We start from the raw sequence: 21,043 nt of genomic DNA on the forward strand, positions 1-21,043 counted from the left end.
GGCTCTATGTGCATGCATGCATGTGTGTGTTTGTGTGTGAGTGTGTGTATGTGTGCGTGCATGTGCATTTATGTATGTTTTGTGTGTATAACAGCAGATTCCTGGCCATAAGTCAGAGGCTGTTTTCTATTTTTGCCCAGTTTGACCAACAGAGGGCTTCCCCTGACTCCCAAACCCTGTGTGTGCATGCCTCTCAGATTTCTGAGCCGCTAGAGAGAAAAGAGAGAGAGAAACAGAGAGGGAGAGAGAGAGAGAGAAACAGAGAGGGAGAGGGGGAGCAGAGGGAGGAGAGAGAAAAAGAGAAAGGTCACCATAGTGGTAGTGAAAGCAGATAGAGTGGAATGAGGCAGTAAAGCATCAGGGCTGGAGATGAAGACAGGCAGAGAGAGAGAGAGAGGGAGAGAGGGAGAGAGAGAGAGAGAGAGAGAGAGAAGGGAGGGGAAGGAGGAAAGGACTGACAGTAGAGCAGCAGATTAAAAAAAGAGGAAGAGAAGGATGAGATGAAGGAGAAGGGAGGGAGAGAGAGAAAGAAAGAGAGAGAAAGAGAGAGAGGGGCAAGGGAAGGCATGAGATGGGGAATGATCAGTGGGTCTGTCTGTGGCTGGGAAGGTAGGAGCTGTCTCTGTCAGAGAGACCTCTGGAGGATTTACAGTAAGCCAGAGGAGACAGACACACAACCAACATGAGCAGAACCATTTTCTTTGAGGTAAGACCTTTTGTTGTAGAGTAAAAGATTAAAAGTCAAAAGTGCTTAAATTAATTTATGCAGTATCACAAAAGTATGTCTAGAGTCTGCACTTTTTCAAATGACTAAAGGAAAAAGAGAGAGCCAGGTAAAGATAAAACATTTTAAAAGGTACTTGATATGTAAGTTGCGTGAATGTTTGAATAAGATGGACTATGTTCATGATTCATAATTGCTTTGATGTTCTGCTTTGACTGACTTCAAAGTTTTGCTAATTTCTTTTCAGGTGTTGGTCAAAAGAGTAAAATTTGTGCAGAGTCAGAGGCTTAAAGGCAAACTCTTGTCTAGAACAACCTAGGGTCCATTTTTCAATGATAATGGGAGTAAACTTTTGTTGGGAACCAAAACAACTCGATGCAGTTTTGAGTAAGACTGGAAAATCCATTTAAATAGCATATAGTATAGCCTTTGGGGGCAGCTTTACTACAGTACCTCAGTAGAAATTACATCTTTAACCATTAACTCAGCTCATAAATCATTACACATCTACAGTATGCTACTATGGAGATGGTCTCTGCAGACCAACATAAGTATGTTTACCTTTGTAAGTTTAAATTAAAGAAAGGGTATAAAAAGTACTGTTTATGCAGTCAGTGCATTACCTTACCAGTATCCCAGTCACCGGAAGAGAGTCCATACAAATTGATTGCAGAAACTCTTCTCCTTTTGCTTCCAATGACAGTAGCTTGTTCTGCATTTGGTAATCAACTTGTATGGACTTCTCATAGCAAGATGGCGACGATCGGAAGAAGAATGTAGGTAATGCACTGACTGCACAAACAGTCCTTTCTGTACCCTATCTGTACACTTACAAAGTTGAAATGTCTTTGGCTTGTCTCAAAGGACCCTCTCCGCAGTATCACAGAAGTGTAATGATATGTTGAGCCTTGCCAGTGGCTTAAAGCGGCAATTTACTTTGACATAGCGAACTGGCCCCCAAGGCTGTATGTGCTCTTTCGTTGTAAATGCATATTCCGGTCTTCCGTCTCTAATTAACATTGTTTTAGTTTAGTACACTTCCAAAAATCCACTTCCATCTTATTATGTTATTTTATTGTTTGTTATGTTTTTACTATTAGTCTACGGTCTGCACATGTAACCACAAATACAGGAACCATTGAAACTATATTGGAGAGGCCACCACAGATGAGGATGCAGTGTGACTATACGTATCTTCAGTAAAACAAACCATGGAATTTAAATTTCCTCATCTCTGAACTCTTCTCGTCTTATCTTAGTAGTGTTTAATACAAAATCTGGAGAAATTGTAATATGCTTGAATTTCCCCTTGGGGATCAATAAAGTATCTATCTATCTATCTATCTATCTATCTATCTATCTATCTATCTATCTATCTAATATGATTTCAGTTGTTACATAATTTCACCTGGGAATGTTGACAACAAAGCAGGTGAAGTATTGGCTTCTTCTGAGAAACCCAGCTGGTCTGGGCTCATTACGACCTGTTGAAATCTTATTATGGCTCAGTGAAACCCTAAACCGACTGAGCACGCTTCTGGTCCCCTCCCTCTGGAACCAAATGTTCCCTGATGGGGGTGCGTTTGACCCGTCAACACTGTAAAACTTGACGTGCTTTTGAAACATCATATACCACATTTATTGCGATGAACTCACATATACTGTGTTGTGTATTGGTGTCGTAGTCTGCAGAGTAACCGCAAACAGGCTAATATGTAATTCAGTGGCCAGCGTGAGAAACAGGCCTGTCACCTGTCAACAATGTAATGGCCTTGATGGTATTTGCACCATAAACAGTGAAAGCAAGTGCAGAAGTGCTAACGGATTAGCACACACCAGTGTAGTTGGTTAGATATGTTAGGACTTAAGATTAATAGTCATTTATTAATGGCAAAGGCTAGTAAATACCCTTATGGTGTTAATGGAACTGGTATTGTTTAAAGTAGAATATTACATTTGTGATGTTTTTACCAGGGACTTTAGTGAGCACTTAAGAAGAGATATTGTCATCATTTCCCACAGTGATACACCACCCACATTGTATTGCAAGCAGGCTTTCAACTTTATAGTTCCTGTGTCTCTTTCATAGAGTTTAATATGGATCAGCTTGTCTGAAGTGCTGTATTGCAATGAAGCGTGAGAAACTGTGGCCTTCTCAATCCTTCATCATTACATCTGTATTTATCCAGCGCTGGGGAACTCACTGCAGATTTAGGGCGTGCTGTCAATGGGGGAGCGCTCGGAAATTAGCTGAGTGCTTTTTATTGATGACTGGTCTGTTGGCAGAAAAGATCTGATTTACTCTTTGGGTCTTTGTCTATGTGTCTGTGTGTGCGTGTCTCTCTCTCTCTCTCTCTCTCTCACACACACACACACACACACACACACACACACACACACACACACACACCACACACACACACACACACACACATTTACACCTACACACACACACACACACACACACACACACACACACACTCCCCTGCAGTCCTCCCTCTTTCATCCACAATGATAAATGGCAATCCAAGTGGTTTGATATAAGTTCCTTTCTGCAATAGAACACCGTGTTGGTGTAGTAAAATGCATACGTCTGCAAGAGAGCCTTTTAAATAATAGAGCAACTACCGGCTACAGTTATTAGAGTAAAGCATACTGACAGTGGTAACTCATATAGCAGAGATTATATCGCAGATTACATTATGTAATTCAGTGACAGGGCAGTAAAAGTCATACATTTCTGTTGGGTTCACTGTTGGGTTAATTTCATATATAGAGCTAAGATTTACAGTAGTGGCAATGGTACATTCTTCCTAGGGTAAACGTATACATCTGTTCTTTGTTGACGAAGCAGCCAAGATACTGTGTTGAGTGTCTAGCCATCTGCAAAGTAGGCTAATACCAATGGCAAGAGCTTCCATGACCTACAATTGCAAGTCGTCCCTGTTCAGACACATAATTAGTCAACAAATGACTTTATTAGCGCTGTGTCCGCATGTTTACTTGTACCAGCCATGCGTGGAAGGTGGTGTGTCACAACACCCTTTCTGGAGTCATGACACCCCGTGTGTCTCCCTCACTAGCAGGTCTCCGAAGGCCCTCGGGCACCAATACTACTATGTCATAATTAGATTTACAAGGGCATCGTGACATGGTGAACATGCATGCTTTTACATGATACAACTGCAATCGCTGACCCTTATTTTTTTTTTTTAGAGTAGGGACTGGATTAATTGCCCCTTATCCATAATGGTGTTTGTGTAAGCAGAAAAGCAATTACGATGCCCGTTGGGGGCTCTGTGCCGAGCTGGCAGCCGGACAATGGCAGCCAGGGTTCAAGCAATGGTGTTCAGAACCTTTGGTCTAGGCTTGGGCCGAATGGTCCCGCATTGTCCACGAGTGGATATTTTTTGGCCTGGCACTGTTCGTTCAGCAAATCTTCAGGTATCCATTAGGCAGTTATTACGCCGTCCAGTAAAAGAGCAATTTAAAGGGTGACAGCTCTGCTGAGCTGCACAGTATACCAAGTGCTTTCAGGGCAAATTGCTACCCCCCCCCCCTCACACATACCTCCCAACCCCCCTTGCAAACACTGTAGATCAGAGCTGACATGGTCTAATTAAGATGAAAAAGATCTGCATTGCAACTGGATGCGTCCAGGGTAAGATCTAAGGCAAAGGAGAAGAAAAGAACTGTAGCGTTCTCTGACTGGACTAACTTATCTCAGAGGAGATCAGTGTGGAGCTGTTTATTTCAAACGACTGGCGGCCAATGTTCAGGGTAAATAAACATCGAATCCTAGTCTAGTGTGTGGCCTGAGGCTGACTAACTGACTGGCTGAAAGGCTGGCCGGGTGCGGACCCTGTGTAATGATCAATATCCATTTGAGCGGCCGGCAGCTGAAGTAGATCCTCCTGGGGCCCTGTGTAAGAGGATTAAGCCTGCCCAGAGCTCTCGAAGTGGTGTAGAGTTTTTGTGGAGGTTTAAAGGAATAGGGGAGGATGTACGCTGGAAGAGTTGATCGCCAGTGAGGAGGAGAGACATGCAGGGAGATGAACAAGCTACTAGGTAGTGTGACCCTGTCAAAGTCTGTTGCAGTGAGGCAGATTGCAGGTGTCAATCCAGGTCTTGGTAAGGTCTGTTTACAGGGATGTAATCAGGTAAGGGGTAAAAAAGGTGAGAATGGCTGAGCGTAGCGTCGGCGTCCCTACCATGAACTGGTTCAGTGCCCACGAGGACCCAAGTTTGAGTCCGGCCTGGGGTCATTTCCCTCCACATCTCTTCCTCACTAACTTCCTGTCATCTCTTCACTCTCCTGTCAAAGAAAAGGCTAAAAATGGGGCGGGCTTAATATGATGACAGACAGAGGGGGACAGTTGGCACCGGTTTCTACACAACCAATGGCTGCCCTGATGGGGTTAAACAACACGGATGTCTATTTTCTTGGAAATTGAGTAAACAACTGCAAAATCTTTGACAGACTGATCTAAAAAAGCAATCTAATGTGTTCATGCTTTATCTCTTGGGAATGCAATTAAGCTATTTTGTTGACCTGGGACCTTGTGTGGACTCTGCTCTCTCAGAGTTTTGCCAGCGGAGAAGCATTAGCTGAAACCACATGGTTTGTTTGTCCCTGAACAGATGGTTCGAGCGCTGTTTTGTGAGTCACTGCTAGACTGAACCTCTGAACCTGACTGTGCGTCACTGAACCCTCTGGCTCGGCTTGTTTGAAATAATGGCCCTCATACCCCACTGATCCTATGAACCCCCCGAGGAGGGAGGATCCAGTAGGGTGGCCTGGTCACCAGGTCCCGGTCAGCCATGATCTGACCCACCCTCCTATTAGTGGAGAGAGGCATGCTCACAGAGAGAGCTGTAATGAAATGTGATATGCCCTGACCATGGGGGTTCAGATTACAGAGCTTTGCCAAGTTGTGCTGATTTATAGTGATGGAATGGAACCGTCAACCACGTTTTACTATGCCATTCGTTCGTACAGAATTCTTTCTCTCCCTCTCTTTACTATGCCATTCGTTCGTACAGAATTCTTTCTCTCCCTGTGTCTCACTGACTTTTACAGATCCTGAACTGATGTGTCGGTATCATTTTAGGTGGAAATTCTGGATTCTAGGACCAAAGAGCAGCTCTGCTTCCTGGAGAAGGTAAAGATTCATTTTCATTCTGCCTCAAAATGAAATTCAGCTAGTGGTGAATCTTGCATTAGTTTAGTAATTTATCTTCTTTTAGGTGGATCCACACTCAACCATAGGAGACATAAAGAGTCTTTTTCACAAGTCATGTAAGTTTTCAGTGTAAACGTTTGTAGTGATGATACCGGAGTCCTTGACTTGCCATATTTTTAGTTTTCTGTCTCAAAGTAAACTAAAATAATTATTGTGGGTGATTATGAGAGCGGTGGGCAACATGTGAGCAATACCATTTTTTCCCCACATTGATCTGCGGGTTTGTCAGGCCTGGGGCTAGCTTGTGGGCTCTGGAAGCTTGATATCTGTATTGACCAGTTAGCTTAATATCCGTCTGTCTGTCTGTCTATCACTCTCCCTCAGACCCAAAGTGGTATCCTTCCAGACAGTCTCTGAAGTTGGACCCCAGTGAGTCACGTTGTCTTCAAAACTCCCAAATAGTCTGACAGTCTTCATGGATTCATGTGTTAAACTTGCTGTTGACTTCATGTGTTATGAACGTTATTGTGTGAGACCGATACGTCTGTTGTAGTAACCACTGACCACATCCTCATGAAGTAGTGAGTGGCTTTGACTCTTCAGAATTGTGTAGAATAGTTTAGCCACCATCCCAAAGCCTCAGGCTATCTCTGGAGGCTATCCCTGAGAAGTGGACTGATTATAGCACTACTGGGAGCTGATGAAAATTGATTGTTTCATTTTCTTTTAGCACTTTATCCAAGAACCAGGTCAGGAAAGGGGTCACCTTGATATTCTAGGAAAGAAAGATGGCCAGGCTAAAAGTAGACGTTAATCAACAGAGATTTAGCATTCAGAGTGGTAGCATTCTAAAAAATCACAGACTATAATAATGTTAATGACATTTAAAAAACAGCAAAGGCAATTTTGTAAAATTGGACTGTCATATGTCTTCTCTGTCTATATAAATGAGCAGTCACTGTAATTGCAGTCACATTAAGGTTTTGGTTGACTTCTCTGTGTGGTTTTGACCGGCTACTCAGAGGGGAAGGCCCTCAGGGATGAAGACGTGCTCCAGAGTCTCCCTGTGGGGACCACGGCAACAATGTACTTCAGAGACCTTGGGCCTCAGCTGGGGTGGACAATGGTAAGGACACATTTCGAAACTTCTTTAAGAGAACTGAATAATTATGACCACTAGTTGTGGTAGTTTCCGATCCTGAAATGCTGCTTACTGTACCTACCACTTCCATGTTCTTATGATACTACGACATTCCAGCATCATTAAGGCAGAGCAGAATGGTGTGGTAACAGGCTGGGTGTTTTTGGTGCTGCAGGTGTTCCTGGCTGAGTACATCGGTCCTCTGCTCATTTACCTCCTCTTCTACTTCCGCATGCCCTACATCTACACACACAAGTACGCCTTCACCGCCAGCCCCCATCCTGTGGTCAGGTAAGCACATTTACGCTTCACCCTCGCCCCCCGGATCAATCTCAATTAGTTCTGTCCTTATGTCCCTCTCCTCCATGCCTCCCGCCACTCACAGTATCTATATCCTGCTCCTCGGGCTCACATGCCATCTCTATATCCTGCTCCTCGAGGTCACATACCATCTCATTTGCAGACTCTATCCCTCCAATCTCAATTTTTCCATACCCCCCCCCCCCCCTGCACTGTTGTTATAACATCTATTCTTATGCCCCCATCCCTCCTCTCCTCCCATCCCTTCTTCTTTCCTCTCCTCTTCTCTATTTCTGCAGTCTGGCCTGTGTCTGTCACTCCTTCCACTACATCAAGAGGTTAATTGAAACTATATTTGTGCACCGTTTCTCCCATGGCACCATGCCTCTGAGGACAATAGCGAGGGTAGGTAGTGCTCGGGGGGAGCACACGCATGAGCTACTCTGTGACGGGGGCTGTTGGCAGACGGGTCGATCCGGGACACCTAGTCAATAACAGCCCCAGTAACCCACTGGACACAAGTCAGGGGATGGGACTTCCTTCAGTGCACTACCAAAATAAAAATTTAAGAGAGAACAACAGATACACACCGAAAACAGCAAAACTTTATCTCTGAAGTAATAGAGGATAAGGCCAGTAGTATATATGCTTAGTATCTCTTATATCTGGCAGCTCATTATTTCTGTGTCCTGGTTCTTCTGGCAGAATTGTGTCTATTACTGGGGTTTCTCAGCCTGGTTGGCATACTACATCAACCACCCGCTCTACACACCACCATGTAAGTTCACTAGTAGATAAGCCTATACTCTATCCCGATAACAGATAACAAGTCTTTTTCAATAACACATTGTGATGATTTCTTTTGCAGCATATGGGGAGATGCAAGTGAATTATTCGCTGGCTGCATTTGTAGTACGTATATTAAGCTTTTAGTACACTTACTACACTGAACGTATTCTATTCCTCTTTTAAGAATGCTGTGCTAATACATGTCTCTCAGAGTGCATGAGTGATGCATGTGTGGTGTGCTTACAGTTGTGTGAAGCAGGGAATTTCTCCATCCATCTGACCCTGAACAACCTCAGAGGAGAAGGTAAGAAAGCTACTGGACAGTATGTCCACTGTACAACACTCTAATCATGAGATTCGCCTGATTGTTGTGCTGGCTACTGTCCTGCAAACGAATTTAGTGAAACTTTGCTGACCGTTTTGACACCGGCTGTTGTAATAAAATGTTGCTGACAGCTTTGACACCAGTTGACCTAATCTTTCAGCATGTACAGTATGTCTCATATGTCTGTCCTTCTATGTTTATGTTGGCTGGACAGGGCCCAGGAGCAGAAGGTTCCCCAGCCCAACTAAGAACCCCTTCACATGGCTTTTCTTCTTTGTGTCTTGTCCCAATTACACATACGAGGTAAGACGGCTAACATGACGGGTCTGATAAGAAGTCATCATCATAAGCTGTGTGTGGTCAGTGACCCATTGTGTGGTACTACTCTGTCTCTCAGGTAGGAGCCTGGGTCAGCCTCTCTATCATGACACAGTGTGTTCCAGGTATGTTTATAAGACTGTACCTTACACCTGTACACCTGTATAAATACTGATTGAGATGTCTTCTGTGCATGGCATTCATCATTTCATTTCATTTCATTTAAAGTGCGGATGTATTAATAAAGAGTCCTCAAATATTTAGACTTTCCCACTAATGAGACATGGAATATGAAATATGAAAATGCCTTTGTTTCTGTAGCCATTCTTCTCTCTTTCTGTAGTGGCCCTGTTTGCGTTTCTGGGCTTCATCCAAATGACCATCTGGGCAAAGGGCAAACACAAAACCTACACGCGGGAGTTTAAAGACTACCCTAATCTACGGATGCCTATTCTGCCTTTCATCCTTTGAGGAGAGAGAGAAAGAAAGCAAGAAGGAAACAGAGCAGCATCTCCCAGTGTTTGATTGACATTCAGTGGTTTGGTCCTCACCATCACATCTGGATCCGTCGACGAAGAGTGTCAGAACAGTCTCTGTAGGACAGCTTTTGCAGCTTGATGATCAGCAGGGGTACGCACAAGCTGTTCTACAGTTAAAAATAGAGACAAGCAAAACACACTCTACAGCAACGCCAAGGAACTGACACCAAGCGCTCAGCGCTCAATAACAGCTGTTCTGTTATTACCATACCACTTACTGAGTGACATTGTTAAGACAACGGATGGCCATAATCTTCAAGGTATGATGAATATTCTCGTTACGTTGATCATAGCACTGAAAAGCCTTTGGGAAAGCCATCATAAAATCCTTCAAGAACCTTTTTATAGTACCCATCTAATATGAATTCATGTTATTTCAGGACAAAGCAATATGTGTGCGTGTGTGTGTGTGTGTGTGTGTGTGTGTGTGTGTGCTAATCCTTATAGTGGGCAACAGCGTAACATAACCAGACCTCCTCAGGATACCTTCAGACTTAGCAGGTATTATACACCGCTTGTGACCTTAAACATTGTTCAAAGAGCATCGTTTCAGGACTGATGGCTGATTCTTTACCACATTTAGAGAATAACCATTTAAAATGCCAAATAGGGTGATGTTGTACATTATATGTGTGTGTTTAATATTCACACAAAGACAAAAACATGACAGTTTTCATGAAAAAGACTTGAATCAATCAAAATCTTGAACTGCAATCTCAGCTCAGGGTGTAAGCAGAGGAAAATGCACCCTGATCAAGCAATTTTGTGCAATGAAATGCTTTTCTACCTGGAACAAGAGCCTTAAGCAAGAAGGGCTTTGTGGAGGCTTAGACAATGTCATCTCAGTGGCAAGAGCATTCTCATAAAAACTCTATTGCACTATTTGAAGTCTCTTATCAAAAAAATGCATTAGTAAAAAAATAATTTGATCGATTTCAATAAAGTGCTAATCAGCAAAACTATCATTGTCCGATGCATTTGATTCTGTTTTTCTCCATCTCACGGCGTTGATTCACATCTCTAACAGAAAGCCAATACTGAGAGAAGGCCTTGGCATAAAAAGTTCAAAGCAGGCTGAAGTGTTTTCGGAGCGTGTGCTAAATCTCGCGACGGGACAACGTTTGAGTAAGTGTCTTTGTCTAAGAAAACTTCACAACACTTCAGTGCCAGAAGTAGCAACAGCAACAGCACCAGCATCAGATCAGATCAGGAGCAGATGGCCTTCTGAGTCATCGTGGTGGTTCACGCGGCTCCAACAGCCCTCCACCCCCTCCCCGGGTCCTCAGCTCTTTGCCTTCTCCGGCGTGACCTTGACATCCCGCCTGGCGCCCGCAGCCCTGGGGTGCAGCACCATAGTGTGCTCCTCTCTGGACTGGAGCTTGGCAAAGTTCACAAACACCTGCAGCAACAGAGAGAGCAGAGGACTGAGTGAAACTGGGAGGCAGGGAGCCAAAATGTCTGCCCTCACCTTCTAACAGCCAAGGAGAAGGTATGGGGGTCATATGACTCCAGATACATGCATGCTAGACTGAGGGCGAGACCGGCAAAAACTTTCACTGCTCCATGCTTGACTTCTGATGTCAGGAATAAATGTGACACAAAGGCCTCAAGTCTTTATGCTATAATTAGTCTCCCTCGGTTCCATGGCATTCTCAACTAAATAAAGGAGCAAAGTATCTTTTACACATCATGATCGTATCTGTTACAGCACTTTAAAAATAGCAGTAAGACAATGTTGCTAAATTGCTTTAGGTAATTGCTTTTAAATCAAGGAGTCACAGGGGACTTGTTCTCTCTTTTCCATACGTGTCTTTATTCTGACTGGCATGACAGTCTGACAGTACCAAACAATGCTTCACCCCTGACAGACAGATTCCACATTTAGCAAGTACTGATTTAATAACAGCTAGTTGGAGAGTGTGAGAGAATTAAGTGAAAAGAATGTCTCAGTGAGAGCAGGAGCCACATGTTCCCCCTCTTGAGGAAAACAGCCGCTTGCCTCCTTCATGTCAAAGTGCCAGGCTGTCATAGCAGAGTCACTGAAGCAGCTCATTTTAAAACAGAGTTAATTGAACTGTCTGCGCATGGTTATAGATAAGAGGACTCTGCTCGTGCTTGACTAGACATACTAATGTACTGTATGTGGAAGACTCAATGACGATGTCTTTCTCAATAGTAGTTGTATTCGTGTGAAAATGTTCAATTGACTTTGTTTTATACCTACAAAGCTGGCCTGAGGCTATAACGGAAGTCTGGCGGCATAGCTCACCTGGTCCAGTGTGGTCTGAGAGACGGAGTAGTCCTCGATGTTGAGCCTCTCCTTGTTGGCCAGCACCAGCTGGAAGATGCGCGCCAGCGAGGAGGTGGCGATCTCGTACTGGAGCGTGTTGTAGTGCTTCTCCTGCTGGATGCAGCCGGGAAAGGTGCTCTCCATGAAGGCCTCGGCCGGGTTCAGGTCCGGGGCGGCCCCCTCCTTGGCAGCCCCGATCTTCATGGTGACCACATACCCATCACCAAACCTAAAGGTGATTTATCCAACATTATTAATATTAAAGGTGCTCTAAGCGATGCCACATGTTTTTTAGGCATCGCTTTTTAAAATGTAACATTTTATGTCACTTCCTGCAAACATCACTTAACCCAGGGATTCCCAAACTTTTCCACGACAAGGCCCCCCAAATACCACTAGGTTCTGGCTAAGGACCCCCGTGATGTGTTAAACCCATCGAGAATACTACGGCAAATGTAAAAATACATTAAGCTAATCCTAATAATTATTTTAGCCACAAACACTTCGCAATGGAGCATACAGTGTGTAAAAATTGTATTTGGGGCTCTCTGCTATATGAGAGCTATCACTCTACTATTATTCCCAGTCATTATCATGGAAAATATAATGTTCAGATATGCGACACATTATTATAATGGCATTGTATGACAACCCTCATAGTAATAGGTATATTTTAAAATTTTCAAATGTATTCATTTGTTGCCTTTATTTTTCCTTCCAGCTTGCTGAGGCCCCCCTGGCACCCCCTCGCGGCCCCCCAGGGTCCCCCGGCCCCCACTTTGAAAAACACTGACCTAACCAACCCCTAGCTGTCTTTGTTCTGAATACATGAATACATGAATAAGCATAACAAACTGTTCCAGAAAATCACAGACGAGATGCGCGTTTAGCGGAGTTTCAATTGCATGGGAGCAGCATGGGAGGGAGGGGGAAGAAGTAGCAAGTTAGCTCTCTGTTTTGTTTGAAAGTCAACAGAAGTGACGTTACCCAGCATCGCTTAGAGCACCTTTAAAGATGCTTTAGATGGCATTATGGGGTGTATTGCTAGTCTTACTCCTAATTCATCAAATATTTATTATTTATAAAAAAAAAATTTTTTTAAATAAATACATTTTTATTATTTATTTCGAATCCTTCACTTAGGAAACCATATGGGCTGTTATAGGCAACCGAGAAAGACAACAAATGTCTCGTCTTTTAGTTGAAGTTAGTCACACTCTCACACAGACACTAAAACGTGATATGTAAATGAATATTTCCTCCACAATGCACCTTTTAATAGAAGCAACGGTGTGAAGATGTATGTATTCTAAAGTTACAGATATTTAGCAGACACTTTTATCTTCAGCAACACAGACTTGCAACAGTGGGTTGAGGAGCTGAACCTGGGCAGTCCTATTGGTCACTGTTCCACCACACCCATTAACACCTGTATACTGTTGAATGTGTCCATTGAGGGCCCAATTAGTAAATGAATACCAACATTCATGATATACTTTATTATTATACGGCTCTTCACAATGCTAGTAGAACGCTCCATTGCCTTGAATGGGATTTCCCAACGTTCTACGGTAAAATAAATTAATTTATACCATGGTCTAGGTTGAAAAGGGTGTCGTTTAAAAAGTGATATACTACACCTATAAAAAGACGTTCCGTTCGAATTGCCTGATGACAGTTCTAAATCACTGTGCTGGCTCAAACGCTAGTTGGTAACCAAGGCAGCATTATCAACAATCAACGTATCAACATTCCACAGCGTTGCGATAAACAGCTGAAAAATCTAACGATTTTAGCTCTAAAACTCATTTAGTATTAATAATTCATTTCATATTTATTTATTTCGTAAGTGACCATGGTATAAACGGGATAATGCCCTTCGATGCGTCCATTATCAGAAATAAATGGACTTCGCGGAAGCAACCGTCCTCCACTTCGCGTCGGACAGTTCACGCCTCCGCATCGTCCATTTATTGCTGATAATGGACACCTCGTCGGGCATTATCCCTTACGTAATTACCGCTGCAAACATATAATTACCGCTTTTCAATGGCAACGGGTTTTGTGCTTCTGATACGTCTTTCATATCACTATGCAAGGACTGGAACTTCATTCAAACGTGAAAGCAGACGGTTGATCAGCTGTGTTCTAAAGAATGTTTGATTCAAGTTCAGCAGCGTGTGTTGTTGCGAACTATTTGTTTCTCAGCAAATGCCACGATGAACGGTAACAAACAAGCTAGGCTATGTAGGCTAAAGTCATATCGTGGGGAGTTTATTATTTCGTTTTGGCAAGTAGCCGTATAATAAGCGGGATAATGTATAGAACGCCGGTCATTATTGGGAAACAAGGCGGAACCAGGGGGGGGAAACAAGACAGTCGGTTGTTCGCCTGTCAGGACTTATTTTCCCAATAATGACCGGCGTTCTATACATTAACGCCGGTTATTATTGGGAAAATAAGTCCCGACAGGGCGAACCGGACCCCAACACGCAGCACAGTGAAGAGCCATGTTATAGACTTTAATAACAATCATGATATACTTTAATAACAATCATGATACACTTTAATAACAATCATGATACACTTAACATTACAATAAACATTTCTGTGCAAAGCACAATGAATTCAGAAAACTGGGTCCATTGCTCCTACTTTTGTCTGTACTCCTTTTCTCATTAATATAGACGAGCCTTTATCACTTCATTTCACAATACTGCTGTGTCATTATGTTAGATTGCTGTAATTAACAGAACTGTAAAATGCCAATGAAGTATCCTCACCAGACAATAGCAGCCACTGCAATAGATCTAAATCTGTTTCCATGTTAAATGTGCTTACTTGTATTTGAGGTGCTGAATGGTGCCCAGACACTTGAAGGTGCCGTTGACCATGATAGCCAGACGAGTGCACAGGGCCTCACACTCCTCCATGCTGGAGTGGACACACCATGTATTGGTTAAATATAACACACATAACATTTTGGACACACCATGTATTGGTTAAATATAACACACATTACGTTTTGGACACACGATGTATTAGTTAAATATAACACACATAACGTTTTGATTTAACCAGATCCTGTTAACATCGATTGCTTCAACTCTTCCACAAAAGGCGGATGGCAGAGATGTGGGTATGTTTGTGGGTCCATACCTGTGTGAGGTGTGCTATAGAGTGGGTAAGGTTGTGAGTCCATACCTGTATGAGGTGTGCTATAGAGTGGGTAAGGTTGTGGGTCTATACCTGTGTGAGGTGTGCTATAGAGTGGGTAAGGTTGTGGGTCCATACCTCTGTGAGGTGTGCTATAGAGTGGGTAAGGTTGTGGGTCTATACCTGTGTGAGGTGTGCTATAGAGTGGGTAAGGTTGTGGGTCCATACCTCTGTGAGGTGGTGTGCTATAGAGTGGGTAAGGTTGTGGGTCCATACCTCTGTGAGGTGTGCTATAGAGTGGGTAAGGTTGTGGGTCCATACCTGTGTAAGGTGTGCTATAGAGTGGGTAAGGTTGTGGGTCAATACCTGTGTGAGGTGTGCTATAGAGTGGGTAAGGTTGTGGGTCCATACCTGTGTGAGGTGTGCTATAGAGTGGGTAAGGTTGTGGGTCCATACCTGTGTGAGGTGAGCACCACGGCGCGTCCGTCCTGTATGACGCTCATGATGGAGTTCCAGAGAAAGCGACGGGAGTGGGGGTCCATGCCGGTGGTTGGCTCGTCCTACAAACACACACACACCAGCATCAACATGGGAAATAGTCAACAGTGTATGTCCATGGAGCTTTCTGACCATTTCCAGGACTGCACAGAGAGCTGCAGTGAAGCTCTACCCACCAGCAGCACCAGGGCTGGGCAGCCAATCATGGCGATGGCCGTGGAGAGTTTGCGCTTGTTCCCTCCACTGTAGGTGCCGGCACTGCGACCTGCATACTCAGACAAACCCAGCTTATGGATGGCCCACTCAGCCACCTAGAGACAGAGAGAGAGAGAGAGAGAGAGAGAGATAGAGAGAGAAAGGGAGAGGGAGACAGAGAGGGAGAGAGAGAAATTAAAGTGTATATGAGTGAAAAGAATATTACCAATATTGTGTGTGTTCGTGTGTGATCCATCACACAAGGCTGGGGCCTGGGGGATGAACAGCATTCTCTTGAGAGCTCCAGGAAAGGAAAACAAGTGAATGGTGAAACAGATTAAGAGAGAGTAGCCACCCTGCTGATCTCCGACTCGGGGACCCCTCTCAGGCGGGCGTACATGTGCAGGTGCTCTCTGCCGGTGAGCAGCTCATCGATGGCATCAAACTGAGGGCAGTAGCCCATATTCTGATGGACATCCAGGATGTTGGTCAGGATGCTGTGGAGAGGTGAAACACAAATCAGGATAACTTTTACAAAATGACCGGTCAGGGTAGACAGTTGACTATTGCATTGAGGGGCCATTCTGAAGTGACTAAGGAATTCTTATTCTACGTTATTTTCATTCACCTGTGCCCAGTGACGGCAGCCTCTCCTGAGGTGACATCAATGTCTCCAGTCAGCATTTTAAAGGTGGTTGTCTTTCCAGCTCCATTCACACCCAAAAGACCAAAGCACTGAGAGAGAGAGAGACAGACAGGGAAAGAGAGAGAGAGAGACAGACAGGAAGAGAGACAGACAGGGAAAGAGTGAGACAAGCTGATCTCACTGCTGAGCCTTCACACAGGCTGTCTGGTTGGTCTTGGTCTGGAGAAGCTATTCCCTCTCTGTAGAGTCTGTAATGACGGTCTAGCTGGAGCTGCCAAAGCACACAGAGTCCATCCAAGGCCAGCTCCTGTAGTATCCAACATCCTGTGCACATTCCAAATCTTAATTACTCTTGTTGCTAAGTTAACATTGCATATGGCTGCTTGGAAAAGGGACGTATTGGCATGCGAGCTGATTTGTTGGCGGGGCAGTTGCAGTAGGAGATGTGCTCTAGTCAAGAGAACATATGATCTATAAACAGTGTGGGCTGTGGGGGGCTGTAGGATTCAGCAGAAATGGACCAAGAGAGGCTGTGGGCTTCCCTTTTATCCACCCAAATCAAGATGTGCTCTTTGGGACTGCTCTCTGTAGTTGCCTTGAGCCACACAGCTTATGATAAATAAATCATCAATTACATATTCACACCCTGACAAAGACTGACACATACACACATACACACACACACACACACACACACACACACACACACAATCAATCACATATTCACACTCCCAAGACTGACACACACACACATACACACCCACACAGATGCCGTACCTCTCCAGGTGACACACCCACACAGATTCGATCCACAGCTGGATGTTTACGTCCTTGGTACAGCTGGAGAGAGAGAGAGAGAGAGAGAGAGAGAGAGAGAAAGAGAAAGAGAACACAACTTGGAACACAAATAAAGCTTCTCATTGATGGATTTCTGCTTTGCATGTGCAAACAAATGAGCGTAAGTGTGTGCTGAGTCGGTTCCCACGTGTATCTCGGTGCTAACAAATGAGCGTAAGTGTGTGTGCTGAGTCGGTTCCCACGTGTACCTTGGTGAGGTTCCTGATCTGCAGGATGTCACTGCTGCTGCACCCGGTGTGGAGGCGCTCCCTCTCCTTGGCCACGTCCACATCCTCGTCCACCAGAGGGGGCTGTGGGCGGTCAGGCATCCTAGAGAGAGAACACGGAGGACAGGAGAGATGATATTGTTTGTTACAGGTGTGCTTTACAAAGTGGTTTCGCACTGAATATGTAAAACACATTCATTCATATATCATTAGCAAATTAATGTTAATTAATGTCATTGGTTACCTATGTAGACTCTAGACTCATTTAATTGTCATTTCACTAATAGAATAATATACTAATAAAGTGTGTAGTGTACTGAGGAGCTCACATAAACATAAACACATTCTAATTCACGGCACAGTTTTCTGACACGTCCACTCACCAGTGCGTGAGGAAGAAGTGGTACTGGACGAGGATGTTGATGGTGAAGTAGATGAAGCCCTCGATAGCCATGAAGAACAGGTTCTTTCCCAGGAAGTCCCAGCTGAAGGGGTCAAGACTGAAGTCCTCCCCTGAGGACACACAGGAGTGACCGTTGGGTTTGGGATCCATAGGATACTCTGGGAGGCTCCCCACACACTGAGCATAGGAAACTATGTCCCTTCCTTACTACAGTAATTCCCTGTGTATTAGCCACATTGTGTATAAACCGCAGGACAGTGTTTTATGCAAATTAAAAAAGACAAAGTCGTATATTAGCCACACCCGTGTATTAATCGCAGTGCCTAATAACCAAGTTGTTCATAAGCAACACATGAAATATTCAATGCAGTAGTCTTCTTAACAAAAGGCAATAACTTACAGGATGGCAGAAAAACAACTACTTGCTATTCTTGTCAGCGTACACCCCACTGCGCTAAACAAACACTGAAACAAATACACTGACTTTCTCCTTCAGTTTACATACTGATTCTCAGTCAATGATCCCTGTGTTTTAAATGAAGGAAAATTGTCAACTGACAAATGTAGTCGTCTGCTATGAAATGAGACAAATGTTAAAAAAGATGGCAAGCTAGTCAGAATCCTATCTGCTGAGCACTTACAACAGCATTCTTGTTAGTCAGATAATCAGACATGTAATCTATTTTAAATACATGTAATCTATTTTAAATACATGTAATCAATTTTAAATCTACTCTTGAATTCTAAGTATGTTCTATGTACTCACTCTTATTTATAAGGGGCTCTGCGTACAGAGCAGAGACTTTAGTATTCCTAGTGCATCCTTCTGTTGGAATGAATGAACCACGATTTTACCAACTATTTTGGTAGCATACTCATCATTAAGATCACACAGTCAAGGAATAAACTGCACTGAAAAGTCTGATAACAAGAGAAAAGTCTGATATCAAGTCTAGTGCTCCTGACGTTGTCAAAAGGGCAGCAGACCTTCCTGATATTTTCATACTCATTGTCTTTTTTACAACTCTCTTATAAACACATGCAAACACGACACCTTATTACACTCCATCTCCGTGTATATCTCTCTCTCTATCTCTCTCTACTCAAGGGTATCAAGGACTTATCAAGGGAAGAGATTTCTGTCGATTTTTCAGCTACTGGAGCCCTTCCAAATGCTGCCACTATGGTGCAAATCTTTCACAGAGCACCACTGACAAAGCCTGGCTCCCCACGCCTGTACAGAGTCGGATTTCCATGGCCATCGGCTTGTTCCAGGGAGACTCTCCTCTGAGTGACATCGCCGAGGGGGCCCTGGGGTTGGGTTTGGGTTGCTCACGGCATTTTTGCAGGGGCAACCAATGAGAGCGTGTGTGTGTGTGCGCAGGTGGGAGGGGGTTGGGGTGATGGAGTTGGTTTGGGGGAGGGTGGGTGCTGGGGGTAAGGGGGTCTTACCGAAGCGCGCATAGACCTCAGTCACCGCCTGGTTCATGGCCATGTCAATGAGCCCTCGGCCCAGGCAGAAGTGTGGGAAGACCAGTAGCGCTTTCTTCAGGACCTGGTTGCACTTGTAGAGAGCCTGCAGTGGACACACAAACAGAGAAGGAGACAGGTGGGGTCAACAGGGGAGTCAACAACAGAAGAGTAGAACAAAACCTTCAAAAATGGAAAACCAATGTAACAAAACACATCATACATTATTTCTAACATCATTTCCACAGAGTAATAATGTTAGAAAATATAGCCTTTTGACTGATTCTCATGAGGAAAGGGACATTAAAGAGTTGAGTGTGTGGTGTGTGTGTGTGTGTGTGTGTGTGTGTGTGTGTGTGTGCGTGCGTGCGTGCGTGCGTGCGTGCGTGCGTGCGTGCGTGTACACACTGCCGTGCTGTCAAACAGATCCAGGATGAAGGTGATAGCACTGCTGTTGATGCCTATGAAGAGGTTGATGCTGGACAGAGACACGTAGGCCGTGCTGGGGACATTGAACACGTACGACAGGGGATACATCATGGGTGTCACGGACCATCTGGAGGGAGGGGAAAAGAAAGAGAGAGGGAGTTTGTAGACGACAAAACCGCCAGTGCTCCAGTAATTCAAGTACTATTGTGATTTATATAGCTAGTGAACCAGCACTTGTTTTGACAGGAGCTAAAGATGGATTGAGCACTGCAATAGGCCATGAGAACATATAGGGCAAGAATGATTATACACTGTACTGCAAGGCTTATTTAATGAGACAATGCCCACCATCAACCATAAAGTCCCAACCTGGGAATGGCCTAATTCATTTTCTAGAATGTTATAGAATTTGTAATTGCCCCTAAGGCAACTGTTGCGCCCCAGTGTACATCCGAGGATCAGGGTTAGTGATGGCTGCCTGTCCAGTGATGACAGAGATGAGAGTTCTGCTTCACCAGAGAGAAATGACAGTCCAGCACCGGAGACTGATAAATGACCTCCTTAAATACCCCACCATACACAACCCTTCAACAGAGCAGCGTGTCACCGCCACTGACATTCATCTTCTTAGCAAGTCACCCCCTGAGAGCTCACATTAGAGCACATAGCATGGACCATAGTGACCAGCTGGAGGGCTTGGCCAAGATCATGTGAACCACTGTAAGCATGAGGCCAGATGGAGTACCCCCTCACTTAGTCAAGAAATGGAACAATGATCTAGTTTTCACCCCTCATCTCCATTTATGATTAACTATCCATTGCCTTTCAATTTTTCAACCTGAGGTCTAATATAATCATAATTATATGGCATACACATTAGAAAACTCATTAGTAATTTAATAATAACGCTTTAGGTGCTCGCAGGAGTCAAAAAAGCACTATATAAATGCAGTCCATTTACTATTTACCATAATCAAAGGTTTTGTATATTGGTGGGCAGTTTTGCAGCCTAGGAATTCCACTTCAGTTCATAGATAGATAGATAGATAGATAGATAGATAGATTGATTTTATTGTCTGTCCCAAACAGTGACAGAAATGTTCCTTAGACATTAGTTTTCCATTTCTCAAATTTAAGAAATTATGAACAGATCTGATATCATAATCATCATTAAGTGGAATTATTGCAATTTACAGAACACAAGGTTTGAGCTATAGACCACATGAATCATACCAATCTCACCCGTAAAGTAACAGCAGGGCGATGAGGGCGTTGAGGTTGGCAGGCGAAGTGTAGCACTTCTTATCAAAGGCCATGAAGATGGCCACCACCATGCCTGCACTCACTGAGTAGTTCACCTGATGGAGACAAAATGAAAACCGTTCCTGTTTGCCCTGGGACCTGCTGAGGGGAAGGGCACAATAACAACCTCCAGATCCCACACCCTCGGGAGCCCTCAGGAGCCCTCAGGATGTCCCAGAAGCAGCTCAAACAAAAACAAACAAAAGACCAGACATCTGTTTTGAATGGAGTCGGTGTGGTCCAACTTGCCAGACTGTTCCCTGGTGCGTTT

At 44.1% G+C, this 21,043-nt stretch overlaps 2 protein-coding genes across 3 annotated transcripts in view; one reads left to right on the forward strand and one right to left on the reverse strand.

Moving 5' to 3' along the window:
- Window positions 1–432: 432 nt before the first annotated feature.
- tecrl2a (trans-2,3-enoyl-CoA reductase-like 2a) lies at window positions 433–10,282 on the forward strand. 2 transcript variants are annotated; one of them, XM_048266056.1, is made up of 13 exons: window positions 433–706; window positions 5,836–5,886; window positions 5,972–6,023; window positions 6,292–6,336; window positions 6,930–7,033; window positions 7,224–7,339; window positions 7,648–7,753; window positions 8,054–8,126; window positions 8,217–8,260; window positions 8,384–8,441; window positions 8,668–8,765; window positions 8,860–8,905; window positions 9,124–10,282. In XM_048266056.1, the coding sequence occupies exons 1-13, from the start codon at window positions 683–685 to the stop codon at window positions 9,249–9,251; spliced, it is 945 nt and encodes a 314-aa protein (XP_048122013.1). In that variant the 5' UTR covers window positions 433–682; the 3' UTR covers window positions 9,252–10,282. The 2 variants fall into 2 exon arrangements, with proteins under 2 accessions (XP_048122013.1, XP_048122014.1); XM_048266057.1 differs by having other exon boundaries at window positions 436–706; window positions 8,677–8,765.
- A 102-nt stretch (window positions 10,283–10,384) lies between these two features.
- LOC125309264 (retinal-specific phospholipid-transporting ATPase ABCA4-like) overlaps window positions 10,385–21,043 on the reverse strand; it is a 52,521-nt gene continuing 41,862 nt past the window's right edge. Inside the window, 13 exon segments of the mRNA XM_048266055.1 lie at window positions 10,385–10,718; window positions 11,589–11,838; window positions 14,451–14,543; window positions 15,222–15,325; window positions 15,440–15,574; window positions 15,814–15,955; window positions 16,087–16,193; window positions 16,882–16,944; window positions 17,151–17,271; window positions 17,552–17,681; window positions 19,024–19,147; window positions 19,450–19,597; window positions 20,713–20,828. Of these exon segments, the coding sequence (XP_048122012.1) occupies window positions 10,602–10,718; window positions 11,589–11,838; window positions 14,451–14,543; window positions 15,222–15,325; window positions 15,440–15,574; window positions 15,814–15,955; window positions 16,087–16,193; window positions 16,882–16,944; window positions 17,151–17,271; window positions 17,552–17,681; window positions 19,024–19,147; window positions 19,450–19,597; window positions 20,713–20,828 (1,650 nt within the window). The 3' untranslated portion in view covers window positions 10,385–10,601.

Source organism: Alosa alosa, chromosome 16 (assembly GCF_017589495.1).
Source record: "Alosa alosa isolate M-15738 ecotype Scorff River chromosome 16, AALO_Geno_1.1, whole genome shotgun sequence".
NCBI lineage: Eukaryota > Metazoa > Chordata > Actinopteri > Clupeiformes > Clupeidae > Alosa > Alosa alosa.

Bases quoted from the DNA above. Each gene is read 5' to 3' on its own strand.
- tecrl2a (XM_048266056.1), top strand. From the start codon at position 683: ATGAGCAGAACCATTTTCTTTGAG. The intron at 7,034-7,223 runs GTAAGGACACAT...TTGGTGCTGCAG, and splicing joins CTCAGCTGGGGTGGACAATG to GTGTTCCTGGCTGAGTACAT. The intron at 7,340-7,647 runs GTAAGCACATTT...CTATTTCTGCAG, and splicing joins AGCCCCCATCCTGTGGTCAG to TCTGGCCTGTGTCTGTCACT.